This window comes from Odocoileus virginianus, chromosome 12, assembly GCF_023699985.2.
Source record: "Odocoileus virginianus isolate 20LAN1187 ecotype Illinois chromosome 12, Ovbor_1.2, whole genome shotgun sequence".
Taxonomy (NCBI): domain Eukaryota; kingdom Metazoa; phylum Chordata; class Mammalia; order Artiodactyla; family Cervidae; genus Odocoileus; species Odocoileus virginianus.
In genome coordinates this window covers 47,388,535-47,410,242 of record NC_069685.1, presented here as the reverse complement: position 1 = coordinate 47,410,242, position 21,708 = coordinate 47,388,535, and the positions used below count along the sequence as shown (strand labels likewise).

Genomic DNA, 21,708 nt, shown 5'->3' with positions numbered 1-21,708 from the left:
GAATTGAATCTTAATTTTATTTGGGTTTTTTTCTGGCCATGCTGTGTGGCTTGCAGGATCTTAGCTTCCTGACCAGGGATTGAACCCAGACTCTCAGTAGTTAAAATACTGAGGCCTAACCACTGAATCGCCAGGGAACTCCCTCATGTGGTTCTAATTAACTTTACATCTGTGCAGGTGCACAGCGCTGGTGCCCACCACGCGGACAAGGCCGCTTCAGAGCCTGGGCTGCCTTTTCTGGTCTCTACGTACCATGGCCTGGGCCTTCCTTGCCCGTGCCCGCGACTTCTTAAACCTCCTCGTTTCTTCTACTGAATCTTTCTGATCGTCCTTTTCTGGGAAAAGATGAACCAATCAGGAAGAAAGACATCTCCGGGCTCATGCCAGGTCAGCAGGATCCGTCATTCACTGTCCAGGGTCATTGATCACCATTCACGGGGAAGGGAGGACAAGCAAGGGACCGGCTACTTTAGGGAGGCTCCGAAGGTCAGGCCGCCCGCCCCCAGCCTCTTGGGTGACGGGCTTCCGCTTGCAGTTACCTTGGGGCCTGTGTCTGGTGAGGGGGAAAGCTCTTCTCAGCCTGCGGCATAGCGCGTGCACCTCCGCCTGCCCCGTGAGGAACACCAGGATGCCGCCTGTGGGGAGAACCAGACCCACCGTGACCCGCTCATTCACGCGGCAGATGCGGCCTTGGCCACGACCGTATGCCAGGCCCTGACCTGAGAGCTGGGGCGCGAGGAAGCGCCGGTCAAATCAAGGCTGCGGAGGCCCAGGCGAGCAACGGGACAAGCTGGGACTAGGCGCTAAACCGTTACCATGGAAACAGGCCCTGACTCCCCAAGCTGGGGCGCGAGGAAGCGCCGGTCAAATCAAGGCTGTGGAGGCCCGGGCGAGCAACGGGACAAGCTGGGACTAGGCGCTAAACCGTTACCATGGAAACAGGCACTGACTCCCCGGACATGAGCACTGGGAAAGCAGGTCTACTCCCAGGAAGTGGGAGCAGCCCAAGTGTCCATCACCTGGTAAATGGATAAGTGGAACTACCAGAGCATGTGCCATGGGGACATGGGGAGAACTGTGAGGGGGGCGTCAGGAGGGACACTCAAGTGAAACAGCCCTGTCCATTTGCTCTGTGTCTGTGGGGACAAAAGGCACCCACAGCCCCACTGTCTGGTTAGTCCCTGAAGCCTCGCAATCCTTGGGGCAGAACGGGGCAGGGCAGGTGTGGTGAGCACCCCAGGACCATTGCAGACACTGAGATACAGACAGGTCAAGTGCTACCCTGAGCCACCACTGCCTGCACCCCCGGGTCTGGAAGGGAAGGACCCCCCGGCCCACCTGGCCAGCGTCTCACCTGCGGGCAGCATGCGATGGATCTTGCAGACCTTCCGGAAGCACTCCCCGCTGTAGTCTTCCAGTGGTGTCCGCTTGTTGAAGTGCACTGTCACCGGGAACTGCCGGGACTCGACCTACCGGGAGGCACGGGGTCGGGGGTGGGGGATGACCTGAGCCCAGGCCCGAGCCCTCCCCCTTCTCTGAAATCTGACCATAAAGGTCTCTGGTTGCTACCATCCCAACCCTCAGGCAACTCCAAGCTCTGCTGTGGCTGACAGAGGGGCCCTCCTCCCCCCAGCAGCCCTGAGACCCTGGCCTGGATGGTACCTTAATGACCGGGGGTGGCTGGGTGAAGAGCCGCTGGTTCTGGGTGAAGTCCTCCACTCGCAGCGTGGCCGACATGATGAGCAGCTTCAGTGGCAAGTGCCTCTGGGGAATGAGAGCCCCGGGGACCCACAGCCACCCGGGGCCGGGAACACTGATGGCAGGGTTGGGGCAGACTTCTGCCCTCCTGGTCTCATCTCCAGCCCCACAACCTGCTCCTCAGCCCCTCTTCTGGGTGCCAAAGATCCAAGAAAAAGTAGAAGTGGATGGTAGTGGCCTGTTAAAGGATCTCCCTTAAGATCCCCCCAAGGGACTTCCCTGGTGGTCCAGTGGTTAGGACTCAGCACTTCTAATGCTGGGGACCAGGGTTCAATCCCTGGTTGGGGAACTAAGATCCTGCAAGCAGTGTGTCATGGCAAAAAACAAACAAAGGCTTAAAAAAAAAAGATTCCTGAGTCAAGCTCTGATGACGCTAGGCGAGACAGGAGGGCTGAGCTTGGGGTCCACCTCACACACAGAACAGCGGGTATGGCTGCTGTCAGCCCCCGCCCAACATCATGACTATCTGTCCCCAGAATGGACAAGGAGGTGCAGCCTGACTCAGGAATGGGTGCAGTGGGTGTGCCTGGTTTTCAGTCTCCTCAGCAGCACCTGCTATGCCCCCCATGGTGGGCTCTGCTCTTGAGCCCGTGGAAGCTGTCTTCTGAAGCTTGTAAACTGCAAACCCCAGAAGTTCAGTGTCTTTGGAGAACAAAAGCCACGGTGAGAGGCACAGTGCAGACCAAAGGTTCCGCCTCCTCCCCAACACAACCTCCCCTGTCTGGCCCCACCCCGTGCACCTCCATGACCCCATGCATCTCCTGAAGTTCCGTGTCTTTGGAGAACAAAAGCCACGGTGAGAGGCACAGTGCAGACCAAAGGTTCCGCCTCCTCCCCAACACAACCTCCCCTGTCTGGCCCCACCCCGTGTACCTCCATGACCCCATGCATCTCCTCCTCCTCCCACCTTACTCGCTCTGCTCCGCCACCCTCAGCACACAAATCAAGACCACAGTGAGATGCTGCTAGAATGGTTGAGGACAAAACACGGAAAATGTCAAGTGTGGGTGAGGATGTGGAAGGCAGCCTGTATACTGTGGGTGGGAACATGGGAGGCAGGACCACTGCGGAAGCCAGCGGGAGCGGCTCAGATGATAACACGAGGAGCCCCTGTGGGACCCTGCAACCCTGCCCCTGGCACAGGCCCAAGAGAAAGGAAGCACGGCCACCTGGACATGGACATTCACGAGAGATGGAAAGTGGGAAGAGCCCAAGTCTCCAACAGTAGATGAATGGGTATATGAAATGTGGTCCAGTCACACAATGGATGATGATTCAGCCATAAAAAGGAATGAAGCACTGACACACGTGACAATGGGGATGAACTCTGAAAATGTGCTAAGTGAAAGAAACCAATCACAAAAGGCCACATGCTGGGACCTCCCTGGTGGTCCAGTGGCCAAGACCCTGTGCTCCCAATGCAGGGGGTCTGGGTTTGGTCCCTGGTCAGGGAACTGGATCCTGCCTGCTGCAACAAAGATCAAGGATCTTGCATGCCACAACTATGACCTGGTGCAGCCAAATAAATAAATTAAAAAAAAACCACACATATTGTGTGATTTCATTTATGTGAAATATATGGAATAGATAAATCCACAGAGACAGGAAATAGACTGGATACCTTGAGATGGGAGAGTGAGGGAGGACTATGGAGATAGCTAAATGGTTTCTTTTCAGGGTGATGAAAATATTTTAAAGTTGACTGTAGTGATGGCATATAACTCTGAATATGCTAAAACCCACTGAATTGCACACTTTAAATGCATCAATTACATAAAGGTAACAAAAAAACCCCAAAATAAAACCTGCCACAAGCCCTGCACCTGCCCCAGGGCCTTTGCACCTACTTTTCTTGACATTCAGAATCTCCTCCTCTTAGCAGCTGCTTCTCACTCCTTCCCTTCCTCCAACCCCCCACTCAAAGGCCACCCTCTCTGAGTCTCATCATGCTACCAACCCTCTACCTTCTGCCTGATTTTGCTCCCTCTTTCTGGTTTTGTCCACCGGGAATTCACAGGCTTCTGAGTTGCTTACTGCCAGTTGTCTTCACTAAAACGGAAACCCCATGAGGGCAGGAACCTCTGTCTTGTTCACTGAGATCTGATCGATGCCTGGCACACAGCCCACACAGAACTGATGTCTGATGACAAAGATTCTGCACTTCTAAGAACTGGGTGTGGTGAAGCATCAACCTCTCAGCGGGACTGGCGGGAACTGTTCCACGGCACCCCATCCTAGCACAGCATCCCTTTGACGACCATCCCTGCCCGATCGAGGGAGGGGGGAGATGGAGGAAAATGTTGACCCCAGGCTGGGCATAGGGTGTCTCATAGCACATGGAACATAAAGGCTTGGTGGGCGGCCCCACCAGTTCTGTGGATTCCAAAGACCTGCCTGGTGTCTTAAAGCCAGATGCAGTGGGGTCTGGCTAAGTGCATGCGTGCTCAATCATGTCCAGCTCTTTGTAGCCTCATGGACTACAGCCCGCCAGGCTCTTCTGCCCATTGAATACTGGAGTGGGTTGCCATTTCCTTCTCCAAAGGATTGTCCTGACCCAGGGATCAAACCTGAATCTCCTGCACTGGCAAGTGGGTTCTTTACCACTCAGCCACCTGGGAAGCCCACAGTGCAGCCTGGCCCACCATGAACTCCTTGCTTCAGCCTCTGGCTCTGACAGAGGAAAAGGTAACAGATGATGAGGAGGCTGAACCTAGGATTGGAATCTGTTTACACCAAGACCCAGAGCCCTGGCTCCTGGCCTGGAGGATGCTATTCTAGGAGACCCTCTCACAGCAGCAGCAGTCCCGGTGTGGATGGGCGTGGGCTGAGTGGGCCTCGGGGTTCCCCGGCACCTCCTGCCTACCTTCTCTCGGAGACACACGATGCGGGACAGGAGGCCGATGAGGATGTCCGTGTACACGCTCCTCTCGTGGGCCTCGTCGATGATCACCACCTTGTACTTCAGCAGCAGGAAGTCCTAGGGAGGAGGTCGGGGGATGAGGATGGCCACCTGGGCCGGAGCACCCCAGGACGAGTGTGCACCCCAAAGCACCCATTTAATGAACCCCTTTGGTAGCTGGCACGGATCCAAGAGCACTTGGCCTGCAGGGAGTTGTGGCCTACGACCCCAGGCCTATTTCTTCATCTGTAAAATGGGACAAGAGGACCCATCTCAAGAGGTCATGGAGAAGTTTCGATGACAATTACTGTTTGTAAAGCAGACAGCACAGAGCCTGGGGCCTGGCAGAGAAACTGCTAGAGAAAAGGCAGCTGTGATCTATTAGAGCTGAGCTACCAATGCGGATGGTGGGGAGGCAGGCAGGAAACAGGGACCAGCGGATGTTGGCGGGGACCAGGGGAAACAGGGCAGCACGGGCCATACAGACAGGGGCCATCAGACCCCAAACCACACAGCCGCCTTCACAGTGATCTTGGCTGGCCTCGAGGCAGAGGCAGGAAGTCACCTCTGTCCTCCCCAGAGACCCCTGCCCAGGGGGACATCATACAGCCAGTGGGTAGCAGTGCTTTTGGCTAATGCATAAAGTCTGTGAACCAAACTGCAATAAACATACAAGCTCACATGTAATGAACACCTATTAGGTGTTCTGCTAAAGTGCTTTCATGCTTCATATGATTTAAAGCAATTAGGAGGAAGGTATCAGCTTGCAGATCAAGAAACCAAGGCCCAGAGAGGTTAAGCAACTTATTCAAGGTCACACAGCAACACCACAGTGCTTTGCCAAAATTTGCCACACTGGCTGCTCACACCCTGGGTGACATCCTAGCTTCCCACCCTTACGCTCACCAGCCTTGCTCTGTGACATGAGAAAAGCAACCAACCTTCTGGATTTCCTTGAGCAAGACACCATCAGTCATGAACTTGATTCTGGTCTCTTCGGTCACGTTTCCTTCATATCGGATCTGGTAGGAGACGACCCTGCAGGCACAAGCTACAGATCAGTCCCCTAGAGCTGCAGCTGCTTGGGGTTGTAGCCACTCCAAAGAGACCAGCAGAGCAGGCCTGGTCCCGCTAGGCAGGCGGCTAAAGGCAGGGCCCACCAGCTCCCCTACCAAGGCCCAAACACTGGGCCACTCTGCCTCCCTCTCTAGAACCCTGGCCTCTAGGGTGAGGGGAGGGGAGCTCACAGACAAGTGCAGGGCATGTTAATCAAACATGCACACAGACCTTGGCTGGAGTCCAGTGTAAACAATCAACCCTAAAAACTTCTTAGGCAATCCAGGAAATGGGAACATGGAAGGAACACACTCAAGAGTTAGGACCCACTTTTTAGTGATGGTGACGGTACTGCAATTATGTTTACAGTTGTCTGTAAAAAAAAAAGTTACAGGGAATTCCCTGGTGTTCCGAGGGCTTCCCTGTGTGGCTCAGATGGTAAAGAATCCACCTGCAATGCAGGAGACCCGGGTTCAGTCCCTGGGTTGGGAAGATCCCCTGGAGGAGTGCATGGCAACCCACTCCAGTATTCTTTCCTGGAGAATCCCCATGGACAGAGGAGACTGGCAGGCTACAGTCCATGGGGTTGCAAAAAGTCAGACATGACTGAGCAACTAGGTACCCTGGTGGGCCAGTGTTTAGGACTCCTAGTTTCCACTCCAGGGGCCCAGGTTCAGTCCTCAGCTGGGAAACTAAGATCCCCAAGCTGAGGGGCAGCCAAAAACAAACAAACAAAAATCCCCCAAACAGAGTCTTGATCTTTCAGACCTACACGATGAAATACTGAGGCTGAGATGATGAGACATCTGAAACTTGCTCCCCAAGGACTGAGGGAGAGTATGGGGCACATGAAACAGAGCTGGTCATGAGGTGACGATTCCCGAAACCGGGTCTCAGGTGCGTGGGGGCTCGTTATACTGGTCTTTCCACTTTCGCATGTGGTTGGAAATTTAACACTAACAAGTTAAATAGAGAGGATGAGAGAAAGTGGGGGCAGCTTTGTGTATACTATAAATTTCAAGATATGCAATGAAATGGCATAGGAAAGATACGGCAATCTGTGAACAGCCTCCAGGGTAAACGAGGGCGTGTGTCACGGCTCAGCTCGGTGGGTCTGGACGGCCACCCTCAACCCTCCCCCATGAAGCAGGGCACTCACCGTGGCGACAGATTCATCTCCTTGGCTACTCGCTGGGACATGGCCACGGCGGCCACTCGGCGGGGCTCCGTGACGCCGATGATGCTGTTGTCACTGTGAGAGGGAGAACACAGGGCTGACTTGCAGGCAGGAAGGAACGGGCCCAGCAGGCCCAAGGCTGCTGTCCCTACAAACGCCCCTGGCTGGTGTCTGGGACCCTGGGTTTCAGGGGGGCTCCCACCTCTCCCTGAGGGACAAGAGGGGCTCCCTGGGCCTGGACTGTCTATACAAACTACACGATTCATGCTGACAACTGCTTTCCTTCAAGGAGTCTAGAATTTGGCAGGTGTCAGGCAGAGAGTGACCAACCCCCAAAGAAGAACCCTGGGCACCGTGTCTCTATGGGCATCCTGGTAGAGGACACTCATACGTGTTGTCACAACTCATCACTGGGGGAATGAAGCATGTCCTGTGTGATCCCCCAGGAGAGGACTCGGGAAGCCTATGCCTGGTTCCCCCAGGCTTCACCCCATGTGCCTTCCCCCTTTGCTGATGGGAACTTTGTGTCCTTCACTGCAGGACCTGGGGGTCTTCCAAGAAAACTGGTGAACTTGGGGGAAATCTTGGGGACCTCGACATACACGGGTCAAAAGGGCTAACAGGAGATGACACACCACCGCTCCCACTAGGAACTGACCTAAGTGTTTTACACAGATCCATTCATTTCATCTACATAACAACCCCATGAAGTAGGTGGCAATGCTGAGCCCCCATCACACAGCTGAGGCCCAGAGAGGTTAAGGAAACTGCCCCAAGTCACATAGCGTGTCAACCACAGGACTGGAATCAGATCTCCAGGAGCCCGTGCTCCTAACAACTTCGGGGAACCACATCTCACTGTCGCCTGAGAGACCTGCGGCGGACCCTGTGGCCAGCCCCCACCTGCTGTAGCCTGCTTCGTAGAGAAACTGCGGCACCTGGGTGGTCTTCCCGCTGCCGGTCTCGCCACATACGATGACGATAGGGTGCTCAGCCACTGCCTCCATGATTACTTGTTCTTCAGAGAGAATCGGGAGCTTCAGCCGCTCTTCCTGGTGAGAAAGAGGAAGTCAGAACTCGGGGAATGGAGGGTAGAGGGGGGTTGCAGCCGCTGCAAAAGGGCAGATGGGATGAGGGGGTCTTTGCTCAAAGCAAGACTATACAGGTGATGTGGTTCCTACAAAGGCAGCGGCTGGCACCCAGTCAAGGGGGAACAAGTGGGCCCCCCTGGAGGATGGAAGCCTTGACGGCTGGGAGGGGGCCAGAGACATGGGTTGGGTCCTTTGGAATGTCACATCCAGCATCCAAAGGGTCAGCTTGGTGCAGAGAAGCCCCTGGGTGGCACAAGAATCCTCCGCTGTTGCTGGGGGGAGTTCACACTTATGGAAGAGTCAATTCAGCAAACAACTGGGTGCTAATTTTACCAAAGTTCAGGATGTGAGACACAGCATCACATCCTAGGTGTGATCCTGCTAGGTACTCACACATGAGTGTATGCACATGCACACACACATTCATCCACACACAAGTATTACGTAGTGAGGGAGGAGTTTTGTGAACCCCTGCTTGCTCGGATTATGTGCGAAGCATGTCTAATTTTAAAAATTCTGTTCTCTACTTATATTCTATTGGTTAAAGAAAGAAGCGCTGGCTATCTCATGACCCCATGATGGCTGTGACCTCCAGTTTGCAAACCCTGTCCCCCAAAGTTTTGCACCTGTGATGACAAGAAAAGGACAAGAAAATGTAAACCAGCAGAGAAGATGGGAGCAAAAAGCTAGAACATCTCAAATGTCCAGCCAGAGATGACGACTTAAACCATGCTCTATTCAAGCAGAGGAATACTCTACAGCAGTTTCAAAACCAAAACCAAACCAAATGGACCTCAGTGACATACATCTTCACAGATAAGTAAATCCAAGGAACATAATGCTGATGAACAGAAAAGCAAAGTGCAGGAAAACATATGTGACACAAGGCCACTTATAAAAACAGACAAACCTAGACTCAGGAATATGCTTATGGAAAAACCACAGAGAAAGGCCAAGGGAGGAAGCCGGGGGGCACCAGGGATGCTGGATGGTGGGGAGCCTGTGTCGCTGAATCAGTGTGTGGAGCAGAATCCCACACCCCTCACTTGCCAGTGGATAGCATCAGGCTCTGACATCACCTACAAGGAAACCTTTGTGGCGTGAAGCCAGTGGCACTTCAAGGTCTGTTAGAGCAGTGAGCTCACCCTAATTCTTTATATGTGTCGAGGGAATTTGTAATTTCCTCGGTTCTGTTTCATCACAACAAAAATTTGAAGCCCTTGGATGGACCAGGGTCAAAAGCCCTCGGATGGACCAGTGTTATAGCTCGATTTTATTCAGAAAGTAAAGAAAAATACATCCTCGAGGCGTGAGGGCAGGCCGACCTAAAAGATGAGAAAAGAGAGGCCCCCGGACCAATTTTGGTTCTTCTTTTTATATGTTTTTTTTCTCCTCCCCCTAGGCCTGCCCTATGTAAACTGGGCTAGCCACGAGTGCTGTTTGTTTCACCTGAGGTCTTCACTCCTGTTCTTGGACCTTCTTTTGTTCTATTTTCATGGGCTTTCCCCCTCCTGTCTTTCTGCCACCGCCATTCTGGACTCCTTTTTCCTATTCTAACTACCTAACATATATAAGCACACAAATGTACCTGTGACCAGAATCGCAATCTCATTAAACGTGTATGTTAAGTTGCTTCAGTTGTGTCTGACTCTTTGCGACCCTATGGACTGTAGCCCACCAGGCTCCTCTGTCCAGGGATTCTCCTGGCAAGAATACTGGAGTGGGTTGCTGTGCCCTCCTCCAGGGGATCTCTCCTATCCAGGGATCGAACCTGCATCTTTTACGTCTCCTGCATTGGCAGGTGGGTTCTTTACCACTAGTGCCACCTGGGAAGCCCTCTCAGTAAACTACTACTTTTCATAAGGAACAGTGACTAATATTTTCTATTATTTTCCATTAAAAAAAAAAAAAGCTGGTGGCATCCCACATGTTTCCACAATCCAATCTGTGGTTTGAAATTGCTGCTCTGAGACCCATGAACCCTCTGCCTCAGAGCCTTTGCTCACGCAGTTCTCAGTATGGGACGGCCCCCCTGTTCTCAGCTGGTCACTGAGCTCTTACCCCAGAAGACACTTTCCCTAATGAGCCTATGTACTCCCGCACTGGCCCCTCATGGTACCCGATCTTCCCTTGTGTGACACTGTTTTGTCCATCTTGGTCTTGTCTGCTGGACTGAAAGCTCCAGAGGCTGTAGACTGCTCTACTTCCTGGGCTGGCAGGTAGATGGAGTAACCACCATCTACAACGGGTCAAACCCTGAGGCATCACCAACCTCAAAGCAGTCTCATTAAACGACTTATTCTTAATTGGAGCAATGCACTAATATTTTCTATTCTATACTTCCATGGGCCTCGAGCTTCATGTCCCTTAATCTTGTTGTCGTGACAACCCAATAAGACACTCACTTTACCAGACAAGGAAACCAAGTGCAGAGAGGTGGAACCCCTGTGAGTAGACAGGTACCGCCATTCCACAGATCAAGAAAGTGGGGCCCGGGAATGAGCTGGGAGGTGGAGGGATCAGCACTCCATTCCAGGTCAACTGACTCCATAGCCTAAGCTTGTGTCCCGAGGAGCGGACACGGGCCAGGACCCATGGTCAGAGGCTGCAGGTGACAGCGACCAGATAAGAAAGGCAGCTGACACCCATCTCAAGAGCCCCACCACGTGCCAGGCACTCGTTCACTAGCCTGACAAGGCAGGTACAGCTATCCCCCTTTTCCAGATGATGAAACCTAGACACAGAAGGAGACGCAACCTGCTCAGATCCCGGGATGCCCTCCTGTTGCACCCTCAGCCCCTCACCATATTGACCTGATCCCCTAAGCTCTCCATCAAACACTGGAGCGACCAACCTGCATTTCAGGGGAGCGGTTCACAGGGATGAAGACGGCGGGCTTCGAAGGGGGCCTGGCTAGGGCAGAGACTGCTGCGGGAGTAGCTGCCGGAGGGGCAGGAGTCTCGGCTGGGCTGCTGGGCACTGGGCTCTGGCCTGTGGCCCCAGATGGAGCTGGTGGCAGGTGCACTGGGGCTGACCCTGCACTGGCCTCTGACCGATTGTCTGTTGGGGCCTCCTCGGGTTCAGAGTCCACTGAGGATTCAGACTCCTCTTCTGCCTCCTGGCGGCGGCGCTTCCGGTGGGCCCCACTGAGGCTGCTGATCTTCTCCGGACCCTGGGCTGTCATATCATCTGGTTTCCTGTCGGGAAGGCCAGAAATCAGACTCTAGGCTGGGCCCGCTGACCTGAGGCAGCTCTGGGTTGCTGAAGGCTCATTAGAGGCAGGACTCAGAGGCCACACCCCTTCCTGCTTCAGGGCCTTTGCACCCGCTGTCCAAGGTCCCTTCAGGTAACTTCTCCCTCACTTGACTCAAAGGTCGCCTCTCAGGAAGACTTCCCCTGACTCTGCAGCCTTCATCACCTCTCCCACCCCATCCTCGTCACCCTGCTCTTTTCTCCTGAGCAATTACAGCACTAGATGTGTATGTATTTGTCTAACTACTGCCCATCTCCCCATCACCAGGACGTTAAGTTCCTTATGGGAAGAAACTTTATTTTTGTGCACTGCTCTATTCCTAGGGCCCAAAGGAGAGCCTGAGATGCACTTTGCATTCAATAAGCAGTCGTTAAATGTGCCCCAAGTCTTACGGGATGGTACTGGAAATGAACACGGGCCAAATGTGAGAGAGCAGCAAGCAGGGGCCTGAGCTGAGGGTTACACATGGGCCCCACCTCAGGCCAGCTGCCCTGCGGGAATGCCAGCTGGTGTGGCCACATCATCTAACAGGTCAATACTGGGGCATGAGGGGGAACCTGGGATTTTAATATGAAATCTCCTAATTTTTAAATATTGATTGTAGAAGTGACTGTCTTCCCCAAATACACAGCCACCCAGATATCAAAATATGATCTTATATGGAAACAGGGTTTTTGTAGATGTCATTAAGATGAGGTCAAACTGGATTGTGGTGGGCCCTAAATCCAGTGCCTGGTGTCCTAAGAAAACAGAGACCCAGACCCAGACAGGAGAAGGCCATGGAAGACTCAGAGACACATGGAGGACACTACAATGACCCAGAGACTGGGGTGACGTAGACTGCAGAGCACCCAGGATTGCTGGCACCACCAGAAGCTTGAGAACAGAATGGAACAGGCTCTCCTGTCTCTGGCAGGAACCAACCCACTGACACCCTGACTTTGGACTTCCGGCCATCAGAGCCACGAGAATAAATTCCTCTTGTGTTAAGGTGCCTAGTTTGTGGCGCCTTGTTACCGAAGTTCTAGAAGACTCATACATGGACAAAAGATCCAAATGCCTACTGATGCTACATGAACCAGACAAAACCTGCTAATGGGCTAAATAGAATTCTTGACCACCTGATGGTAATTTCTAACCTACTCGTCCCGGCACCAGCTGGAGGGACCTGAAACGCAAGACTTGGTGCTTCAGGGAAACACCAGCATCCCTGGAGTAAGGAACTCTGCTGTCTTACGCAGTGTAGGATATTTAGCAGCATGTGAGGTCTCTACCCATTGTGCGGGGAGCCAGCCTGACTGCTCAGGCTCCTTCTTGGCTCTGAGAGAGATCAAGAGGTCCCTCTCTGTCCCGCCACCCCTGATTTATTAAAGCACAGGTTGGCCTTTCTCACCTCCCTCAAGGAAATTGCTGTAGCGATCTTTCACCTGTTTTCCTGGTGCTGATAAACTCGTCATGATTGAAGCCTGTTTTCTATCTAGTTAATGTTCTATTAGATCTTAATCATGTTGGGCGCTAGGGTGATGCTTTACTGATCTTAAGTGGAGGAATTTAAAACATCTGTGCCTGTAGCTCTGCACATATGCAAACCTTTGATCTATTAGTAACTCCTGTTAGCATATATATAGGTGTGGTATTCTTCAATAAAGTTGGCAGAGTCGGACGCAAGCTGACTCTGTCCCTCTCAACCCCATCTTTCTAAGTCTTTCTAAGTCTTATTTTTCTCAGGTACTCTGGTAATTGCGTTCTCGACCAGTTCGTTTGCCGGCAGGCTCCGGCACCATTGGACGTATTTTAGCACATGGGTCATTGCAAATGTATTTTCTCATAACCCCAGAAGACCCCAAAACTTCCAAGACATTTCCCTGCCCTGGGAATCCTGGCGGGAGGAATGGGCTTCAGAGAGGAACTTGGTGACTTACTCTTTGGTGTGGTACATGCGTTCGCCAGTGCCCAGCTTGGACGTGGTGTAGAAGAGTCTCATTTCAGCTTCTGAAACCTGGACTTCACTCAATTTCTGTAGCATCTCAGCTCGCTGGGGAAGGAAACGAGTGTGTTATACATTTGGCATCATGAGCCTCTCTTTAGAAGGGAAGTTGAGACTCTAAATAAATTTACAGCATCCCTAACACCCACAGTCTTTTTTAAACCAAAGGCTGAACTTCAATAGCTTGGTTTCACAGTGTTCTTAACGTCGACAGACATGTGAGCTTGGGGTGGCTTCTCGTCCCCTTACAGACTCTGTGGTTGGATAAACAAGGTTCTCTTTGCCCCATGGTGTGTCATAAGAGATTATCGACTAGCCAGATGCCCATCAAAGGGAGATGGAATAAATAAAGTAGGGCCCATCTGTATAATGCAAGACTCCTTGGCAGTTAGTACAGGGGAGGAACAGTTCTTTGTGTGATGGGAAGTAGTCCCCACACTATTTGGAATAAAGCAGTGAGGGGGCTGGGCCCAGTTGGTTCCCTTCCTCTGTGTGAGCGAGTCACGAGTGTTTGTTTCACTATTCTTGAAATTATACAGATACTTTATATGTGCTCACATATGTATATATATGTACATACACATGTATATGTGCGTGCACAAATTTCATAACCGAGAAAAGAAAAAACAACGTACAAAACAGCAAGCAAAGATGCTTGCAGGATTAAAAAACAGCACACACTCACAGGACAGTGAGTGGAAATGGTCTTTATTTTAGAGATGCAAACTGAAATATTCAGAGATACAATGCTACATAATGGGTTGAATGGTGGCCCTCCAAAGATACATCCATGTCCCAGTGCATGCTAAGTTGCTTCATTTGTGTCCTACCCTTTGCGATCCTATGGACTGAAGTCTGCTAGGCTCTTCTGTCCATGGAGATTCTCCAGGCAAGAATATTGGAGTGGGTTGCCATGCCCTGCTCCAGGGGATCTTCTGGACTCAGAGATCACACCCAAGTCTCTTAAGTTTCCTGCACTTGGCAGGCAGGTTCTTTACCACTAGTGCCACCTGGGAAGCCTATGTCCCAGGGCAGGATCTTATTCAAGTTAAGGGTAATTAAGGATCGCAAGAGGAGATACTGGATTAACCAGGTGAGTCCTAAATTCAAAGACAAATGTCCTTATCAGAGATACACAGAGGAGAGACACAGGGAAGCAGCCCATGTGAAGATGTGGGCAGAGAATGGAGTGATGTGGCCACAGTCAAGGAAACCTAGAGCCACCAGGATTTGGAAGAGGCCAGGTACTGCCCTCCCCTGGAACCTTCAGAAGAAGCACAGCCCTGCCTACCCTTTGATTTCAGACTTCTGGCTTCCAGATCATCAAGAGAACACATTTCCACTGTTTAAGACACCCAGTTGGTGGTCATTTGTCAGGACAGACACACAAACAGTACAGATTGAGGCTGCCTGGGCTCTGATCTACAGGGAAGGAAAGTGGCCGGCTGTGGAGATAATCGAGGTTGACAAAGGGCCTGACAATTGTTGGAGCTGATGACAGGTACACGGGACTTTGCAACACTAACATCTACTTTTATATATGTTAGAATTTCTCAATATAAAATTTTCTCCTTAGAAAACATTAAGCAAAAAAGGCCAAAACTCTCTAGGATAAAGTTTAAAAAATAAACAAAATGAATACGGGGTGGAGAATAAACAGTGAGCATGTTGATCGACCTGACTCCTGGTTCAACAAACCTGGCCTCTATAAATCTGAACCGATTCCAGACTGACAGACACACCAGAAGCATGTCCTCCTTCGAGGGCTGGAAGGTTCTGATTTTGCATGTCCCACATGGGGCACTAGTTATATGTGGCTATTTGCATTTAAATTAATTAAAACCAAATCACATTAAAAATTCAATTCCTCTGGAACTTCCCTGGTGGTCCAGTGGCTGGACATGCTCCCAATGCAGGGGGCCTGGGTTTGATCCCTCCCTGGTCAGAGAACTAGATCCCACATGCTGCAACTAAAGATCACGCAACCTGCAACTAAGACCAGGTACAGTCAAATAAATATATTTAAAAAAAAAAATCAATTTCTCAATCTGACTGGCCACATCTCATGTGCTCAACAGTCACACATGGCTGGTGACCACTGTACTATATGCTGCAGACAAAGAATTTGTCCTTCATTCCAGAAAGTTCCATCTGACGGTCCTATTGCAGAGATCATGTCAGGGGACACAGACCCCTTCCCTCCCCATCCCTCGCCAGTCTGGAGGGCTGAGTGCAGACAGAGCATGAATACCTGGCTCTTCTTCTCCTTCTGGTCTAAGATTCTCTGCAGCATCTTCCGTTCTTTCTTGGTCAGAGGCTTCTTCTCCTTCTTGGACAGGGGAGGGGCTTTGGTCTTTTTCTTCTTCTTCCCGGGAAGGACAAGAGCATTGCTTGCATCGACTCCTTTCAACGTGTCCTTATCTGAAAAGATACACTCGCCTGACCCACAGCCCTGGAGGCTGGAGAGCGAGGATGCCTAGGGTCTCAAGATGCTATCTTAATGCTGTTTTCCTCTGGGGTGGCCCTCCTGCCCTCTGCGAGCCATCCAAGCACCTGTGCAGGAATGGGGATGTAGGCCCGCCGCACCTCTACTACACTCTCCATCCAGCACCTGCTGCAGGTCAGCCTCGGCCATGAGTCGGGGTACCCCCATCCTTGTGTTTTGAGGAGACAGAAGGAGGTACAGCAAGGAGGGAATAAACTACACCAGTGTCTTCCTCCCAGCAGGGTCCTGCTTTCGGAGAGTCTGTGAGGTCAAAACCACTTTTATAAGAACTCTAAAGGATACTCTCTTCCGGGTGTACAGTGGACTAAGTTCTGAGCTCGTGTTATATCTATTTTTAAATGTTGGCATTTTTGGGAATTCCCTGGTGGCCCAGTGGTTAAGACACCATGCTTTCACTGCAAGCGGTGCAAATCCATTCCTGGTTGAGGAGCTAAAATCCCACGTCACAACTAAGCTCGTGTGCTGCAGCTGCTGAGCCCACGTGCCACAGCAAGAGAAGCCCGTGCGCTACAGTAGAGATCCACTGAAGGCAAAAATCAATCAAAAACAAAAAAAAAACTCCAAGCCCCCAAATCCCTGTTTTAATTTCTAATATGATAAATTTCCATACACAGAACTCACACTAACAAAAGCACTTTGGGGTCTTCAATGTTTAAGAACATTAACAATGTCCTTAGAGGAAAAAATTTGGGAACCAATGTGCCATAGGAAGAAAAAAGGGTGGGGGGATATGCTAAAAATAAGAAAGAGGGTAACAATATTGGATCAGTGATCAGAGAAGGCTCTTTGCAGAAGGCAAGCTGCTTTATAATCTTATAAGGTCCCTCTGGCCCCTAAAAGTCTCAAGGATAAATGGAGATGTCTTGTTCGAAGGTGAGAAACTCTCCCCAAATCTTTGGGTCTAAAAGACCTCGGGCTCCTCTGTGCTCACTTCACTGTCAGTCCATCTCACTTCCTGAGCTGTCACTGCTGCTACAACGAACAATGCCCATCACAGTTCAGGTCAGTAAAGACACAGCCTGTCTTTACTTTTCAAAGCATTCTCAGTTACAAATATATTCTCCCAAAATACCACCCCCATGAACAGGTATGTAACTGCTGGACCCATGTGACAGCTGAGAAAACTGAGGCACAGAGATGTCAGGTGAGTTACTTCAACTCCCAGCCAATCCCTGCAACTTCTGAGGAGGGAATTCAGACTCCAGATTCCCCCCTTGACAATCTTTCCCATAACTTCACTGCCTTCAGGGTCCAAGAGGAGAGTGTGGAAGAGGAGGCTGGTTAGTGGGTGAAGAAAAGTAGGCTTCCCCATTGGGCCCAGTTCTCCCTCCCTCCACCTCCAGAATCTAGGCCCACTCTTCCCTAATGCCTGAATCAGCCTGAGCTTCAGGGATCCTATACAAACAGCCGATGAGTTTAACTGTGGAGTGTGTTCGGTTTCAAGGTCCAGCAAGACAACTGAACTCATTCAATAACTTCATCCTCAACTCTCCTGTGAAACTGGACGCATCAAGGTCACTGATGGGCTCCCTGGTGTTACATCCAGGGGTCCTTCTCTCCCTCCCTGACCCCACAGCAACATGACACAAATGGTGGGTCTTCTTCATGGTCCCTGGACAACCACACTCCCAAGGGTCTCCCCCTACCTCACTGGGCTAAACTCACTGCTCAATGAGAGCTGGTCCAGTCTTCAAACTTAAATAAATATCATCTATACACAGTGATGACTCCAAACTGCTATCTCCCCTGGACTTGCCTCTTCTAAGCATCTGAGTCAACAGCTGCCTGACTATCCCTCTACTTGGATATCTAACAGGGCCCCCAAAACACTCATATCCAAAACCAAGCTCTTGGCCTCTTCCCAAGCTGGCCCCTCCCTGCCTTCTCCAGCTTCCAGCCACTGGACCCCACACCTGGGATTCATTCTTGACATCTCCTTTGTTCTTGTGCACAGTCAGCCAGCAAATCCTATTAGCTCCATCTTCCAAATATATCTTGAATTCAACTACCTCACACATCCTTGGCTGCTGCCTCCCCAGACCAAGCATCAACTCCTGCTCTACTGACTGTACTCAGCAGCCTCCTTTCCAATCACCCTGATTCTTTGCCCTCTACTGCTTTTCCTCAACACAGCACCACAGTGATGCTGTTAAAACCTAAGCCCATGCCTTGTTCCTCCTCTGCTCTAAACTCTGCAGGTCCACTGTTCTCACCATGATCCGCCAGGTCCTACCCATCCTGCCCCCACTTAATATTTCATCTCCACTCAGCCATTCTGATGGCCCTCAGGTCTTAAGGATTCAATGCTTTCTCAATGGGGCCTTCCCCATCTACCTTATGAAACTCTGCAACCCACCAAATACCTCTTGTACTTTATCTGTTTAGTATGAATGTATGCAAAATATTCTATATATTCTGTGTTTTTCTTTACTTGTCTCTTCCCAAAAACATAAAACTGCACAGAAGGGATTTTTCTCCCACCTTAATCTCATCTTCTGTTACTCTCCTAGAATAGTGCCTGGCGCATCATAAGTCTTCCCTAACAAAACAGAGGAGTCTTAGCAGAAATGTCAAGCAGCCTGGAGCTAGAGACAGACAGACCTGGGCTGAAAAATACAAACTTAAAAGTCGCTGGTAGGGAGGTTATAATTGATGCCATCAAAATGAATGTAATTACCTTATTTTCTTGTCCAAATTCCCCACATTGCTATACTACGACCACACTAAAAAGAAACTCCAGGTATTGTTCCAAACTCAGTTAAAACGAAAACTGTCACTATTCCCCGTTTCTTTGGATCATCTGAGGTGGGTGGCCTCTCTCCGGGAGCCTTCCGGAGTCGCAGAAGCAGAACATAGTCCCGGCGTCCTTCAGCCCCACTGGCCAGCCCTGGCCCCAAGGCCCTGGTTGGTCTTTCACCCGAAACCCAGCCCCTGTCCAGGGCCTTCTTACCCTCCAGTTCCAGCCGCACGGGGGGCGGCTCGGGAGGGCCTTTCGAGGTGCCGGGGGCCGCCTGCTGGCGCCCCTTGATGTTGTACCTCCGGCGTAGCTTCCCCATGGCGCCCGAACTCCTGCTCCTGCAGGTAGGGTAGCAAGACCCGCGCACTTCTAAGCCCAACCCACGTGGGCCCCCACCAAGATTCAGGACGGGAAACTTCCGGGCTACGCTATCGCGAGAGCTGGTACTAACGGACCTCCTGGGGGCGGGGCTAGAGGCGGGGTCACCTTAAAAATCAAGGCCGGTGGGGTCGGAGTGAGGCGGGGCCAAGTTGGGGAGGGGCGGGGCCTGAAGTGCCATAGAGTCTTCTGTTTAAGTCCAGGGCTGTTCGCCGGAGAGTGGTTTGAGCCTCGAAATCTGAATTATCTACTAATATTAATTTGGGAATGAGAGTGTTTTGTCGGCTTTAAAAATATAATCTACTCCTAACACAGTCTTCTTCCCTCTTTTTTTGGCTTATCTGTACTTTCTGATGTTCTTCAAGCAACATTATTTGTGTAGTAAAAAAGGCAAGCTCAAGCTCCAATACTTTGGCCACCTGATGCGAAGAACTGACTCATTGAAAAAGACCCTGATGCTGGGAAAGATTGAAGTTGAAGACAGGAGGAGAAGCGGACACCAGAGGATGAGATGGTTGGATGGAATCACTGACTCAATGGACATGAGTTTGAGGAAGCTTCAGGAGCTGGTGATGGACAGAGAGGCCTGGCGTGGTGCAGTCCATGGGGTGGTGAAGAGTTGGACACGACTGAGTGAACTGAATTGACTGTGTCTCCATTTTTTCCTATTAAAAGCGTAAATGGTTAAGGGTAAGTAAATTATATCATCAAAAAAAAGTGAAGGTGCTAGAAGTTATTTTAGAATTTTAGAGAGGATAAAGTTATATTCCAGAGTTAAAGTCATTGCCCCAGGAAAAGCATTTGAATAACCCAGAACAAGAGCTGGCTGCCAAGTAGGTAAGTAACAGTTGTCGAACGTAAGAATGAAGGATAACTGTGATTAATCTGGACAAGCTCCCCTCTTCTTCAGAAAAGCAAAAACAAATCCCTACAAACACACAGGTGGAGCATGAGAGGATTTTGATAGCATACATATGAACATTCTTTTAATTAATTAAAAAGGATTTGGGGGAAAAGTTATAATAAGCAAATCACACTTGTGTTTTCATGGGTTTTATTGCTTAGGATAATAGCAGTCTATAGTTCTTTAAATATGCTTATTTAAGTAAATAAAAAGTTATTATTAGGTTGGTAATAGTACATTCTATTTTCTTCTAAAATATTATATACCAAAGATTATCTCCAAAAGATATAAAGAACATTCTATAAAGTAAAAGGAAAATACACAACAGCATGGATCTCATAAATATAATGAACAAAAGAAGCCAACCACAGAAGATCATATTTTATGATCCAATTCACATAAGTTCAAAAACAGGCAAAATGAATCCCCTAAATTTTGGAGGGGGCATAGTGAACAGGAGAGGGCAAAGGAAGCCTTTTAGCAAAACTGATAATGTCCCTTTTCTTGACCTGGGTGCTGGTCACCTTGTGTGTCGTTTAAATTCATAGAGAAGCACCTATGACTGAATATTTTTCTGCTTGTATACCACTTAGTTGTGTATGACTCTTCGCGACCCCATGGACTATAGCCCACCGGGTTCCTCTGTCCATGGGATTCTCCAGGCAAGAGTGCTGGAGTGGGTAGCCATTCCTTTCTCCAGGGGATCTTCCCAACCCAGGGATTGAACCCTAGTTCTGAATTGCGGGCAGATTCTTTACCACCTGAAACACTAGGGTGTCTTGTATACTGTACTTCAGTTTTCAAAAGTTTACTTTAAATATTTTTTTAAAAAGATGATGATGAAATATACACCAGTGAATATATGAAAACCTCACCAGAAATCTAGAAAAATGTAAGTTCAAAATAAGATTCAGGGACTTCCCTGCTGGTCCAGTGGCTAAGACTTCATACTTCCAGTGCAAAGGGACCTGGGTTTGATTCCTGGTCAGAGAACTAGATCTCACAGGCTGCAACTGAAAGCTCCTGCCTGCCACAATGAAGACCTGGTACAGCCAAATAAATGAATAAAGTAAATGTTTAAAAAGATAACTTTTAAAAAAACCAAAAAAATAATAAAAATAAAAAAATAAAAATAAAAAGATAACTTTTCACTCTGGGTTGACAAAAATTAAATTTTATCTTTATATCATTTACTTATTGAAGAAACTAAGGTCATTTATCCTGTTCAGTGTTCCACATTCTGACTTTAGGTTCTGCTGTTTCTAATTTTTTTTTGCTTCCATTCCCTATGTTTCCTGTAAACCATAAGTTAGATGTGGAGGTCACATCAAGTTAGGGTCCAAAGTGTTTTGGGAGAATCCATCACACAGGTGGCTTTGGAATCTTACTACCAAGATTGGTAGGTCCAGACCCCTCCATTTTCAAGTTCTCCACCAACATGTCACCTTTTGGTTTCAGTCTGTTGATGATCATGGCCTGGATCCATCATTTCATTAAGGGGTGCAAACTTATTTTCTAATCTCTCTCACTCCCTTTTCATTTACTACCTGGATTTCCTAAAAAGAACTTCCCGTTCTCAACTATTTGCTGACTCTGAGTTCGTTCAAGAAGGGCAGGAGGGAGTGCTTAATGCTTTTCTTTTAAACATTTCAGAATGAATGAGTAAGCTGGTGCCCCTGCCACCGGCAAAAGTGGCCAATTATTGGGTGTTATAAATTCAACGATATGCAAAATATATATAATTCATATTTCTCGATCAATGGTAGTCATCGTTCCTGTTGGCGCTGCTTCACCTTTACAATCTTGGGTTGCTTTTCATAGAAAAGTTTAAGATAAAGTTTTGTTTTTTTTTAAAGGAAAGATTTAAAGCCCCACCAGGTCCCAGAGGGCTTGGGGAGAGGAGGGGGGCGGGGAGAACTGTAACCTCACAGCTGTCCGGCGCTCCCGCCAGGTCTTCGGCAG

General features: G+C 49.8%; 1 protein-coding gene and 1 non-coding gene across 2 annotated transcripts in view; one reads left to right on the top strand and one right to left on the bottom strand.

The window, feature by feature from the left end:
• Nucleotides 1-18,895, bottom strand: part of DHX37 (DEAH-box helicase 37) — a 31,100-nt gene extending 12,205 nt beyond the window's left edge. Inside the window, exons 1-12 of the mRNA XM_020883520.2 lie at nt 18,678-18,895; nt 15,473-15,642; nt 13,157-13,269; nt 10,836-11,178; nt 7,794-7,942; nt 6,873-6,965; nt 5,599-5,695; nt 4,622-4,735; nt 1,663-1,764; nt 1,355-1,469; nt 540-635; nt 253-335 (exon numbers count right to left, since the gene is read on the bottom strand). Coding sequence (XP_020739179.2) covers nt 253-335; nt 540-635; nt 1,355-1,469; nt 1,663-1,764; nt 4,622-4,735; nt 5,599-5,695; nt 6,873-6,965; nt 7,794-7,942; nt 10,836-11,178; nt 13,157-13,269; nt 15,473-15,642; nt 18,678-18,783 — 1,581 coding nt within the window. The 5' untranslated portion in view covers nt 18,784-18,895. The remainder of the gene's footprint in view (nt 1-252; nt 336-539; nt 636-1,354; nt 1,470-1,662; nt 1,765-4,621; nt 4,736-5,598; nt 5,696-6,872; nt 6,966-7,793; nt 7,943-10,835; nt 11,179-13,156; nt 13,270-15,472; nt 15,643-18,677) is intronic.
• On the top strand, nt 1,975-2,047 carry TRNAR-UCU (transfer RNA arginine (anticodon UCU)). The gene has a single exon. It is a non-coding gene; the product is annotated as a tRNA-Arg (tRNA).
• Nucleotides 18,896-21,708: the final 2,813 nt, after the last annotated feature.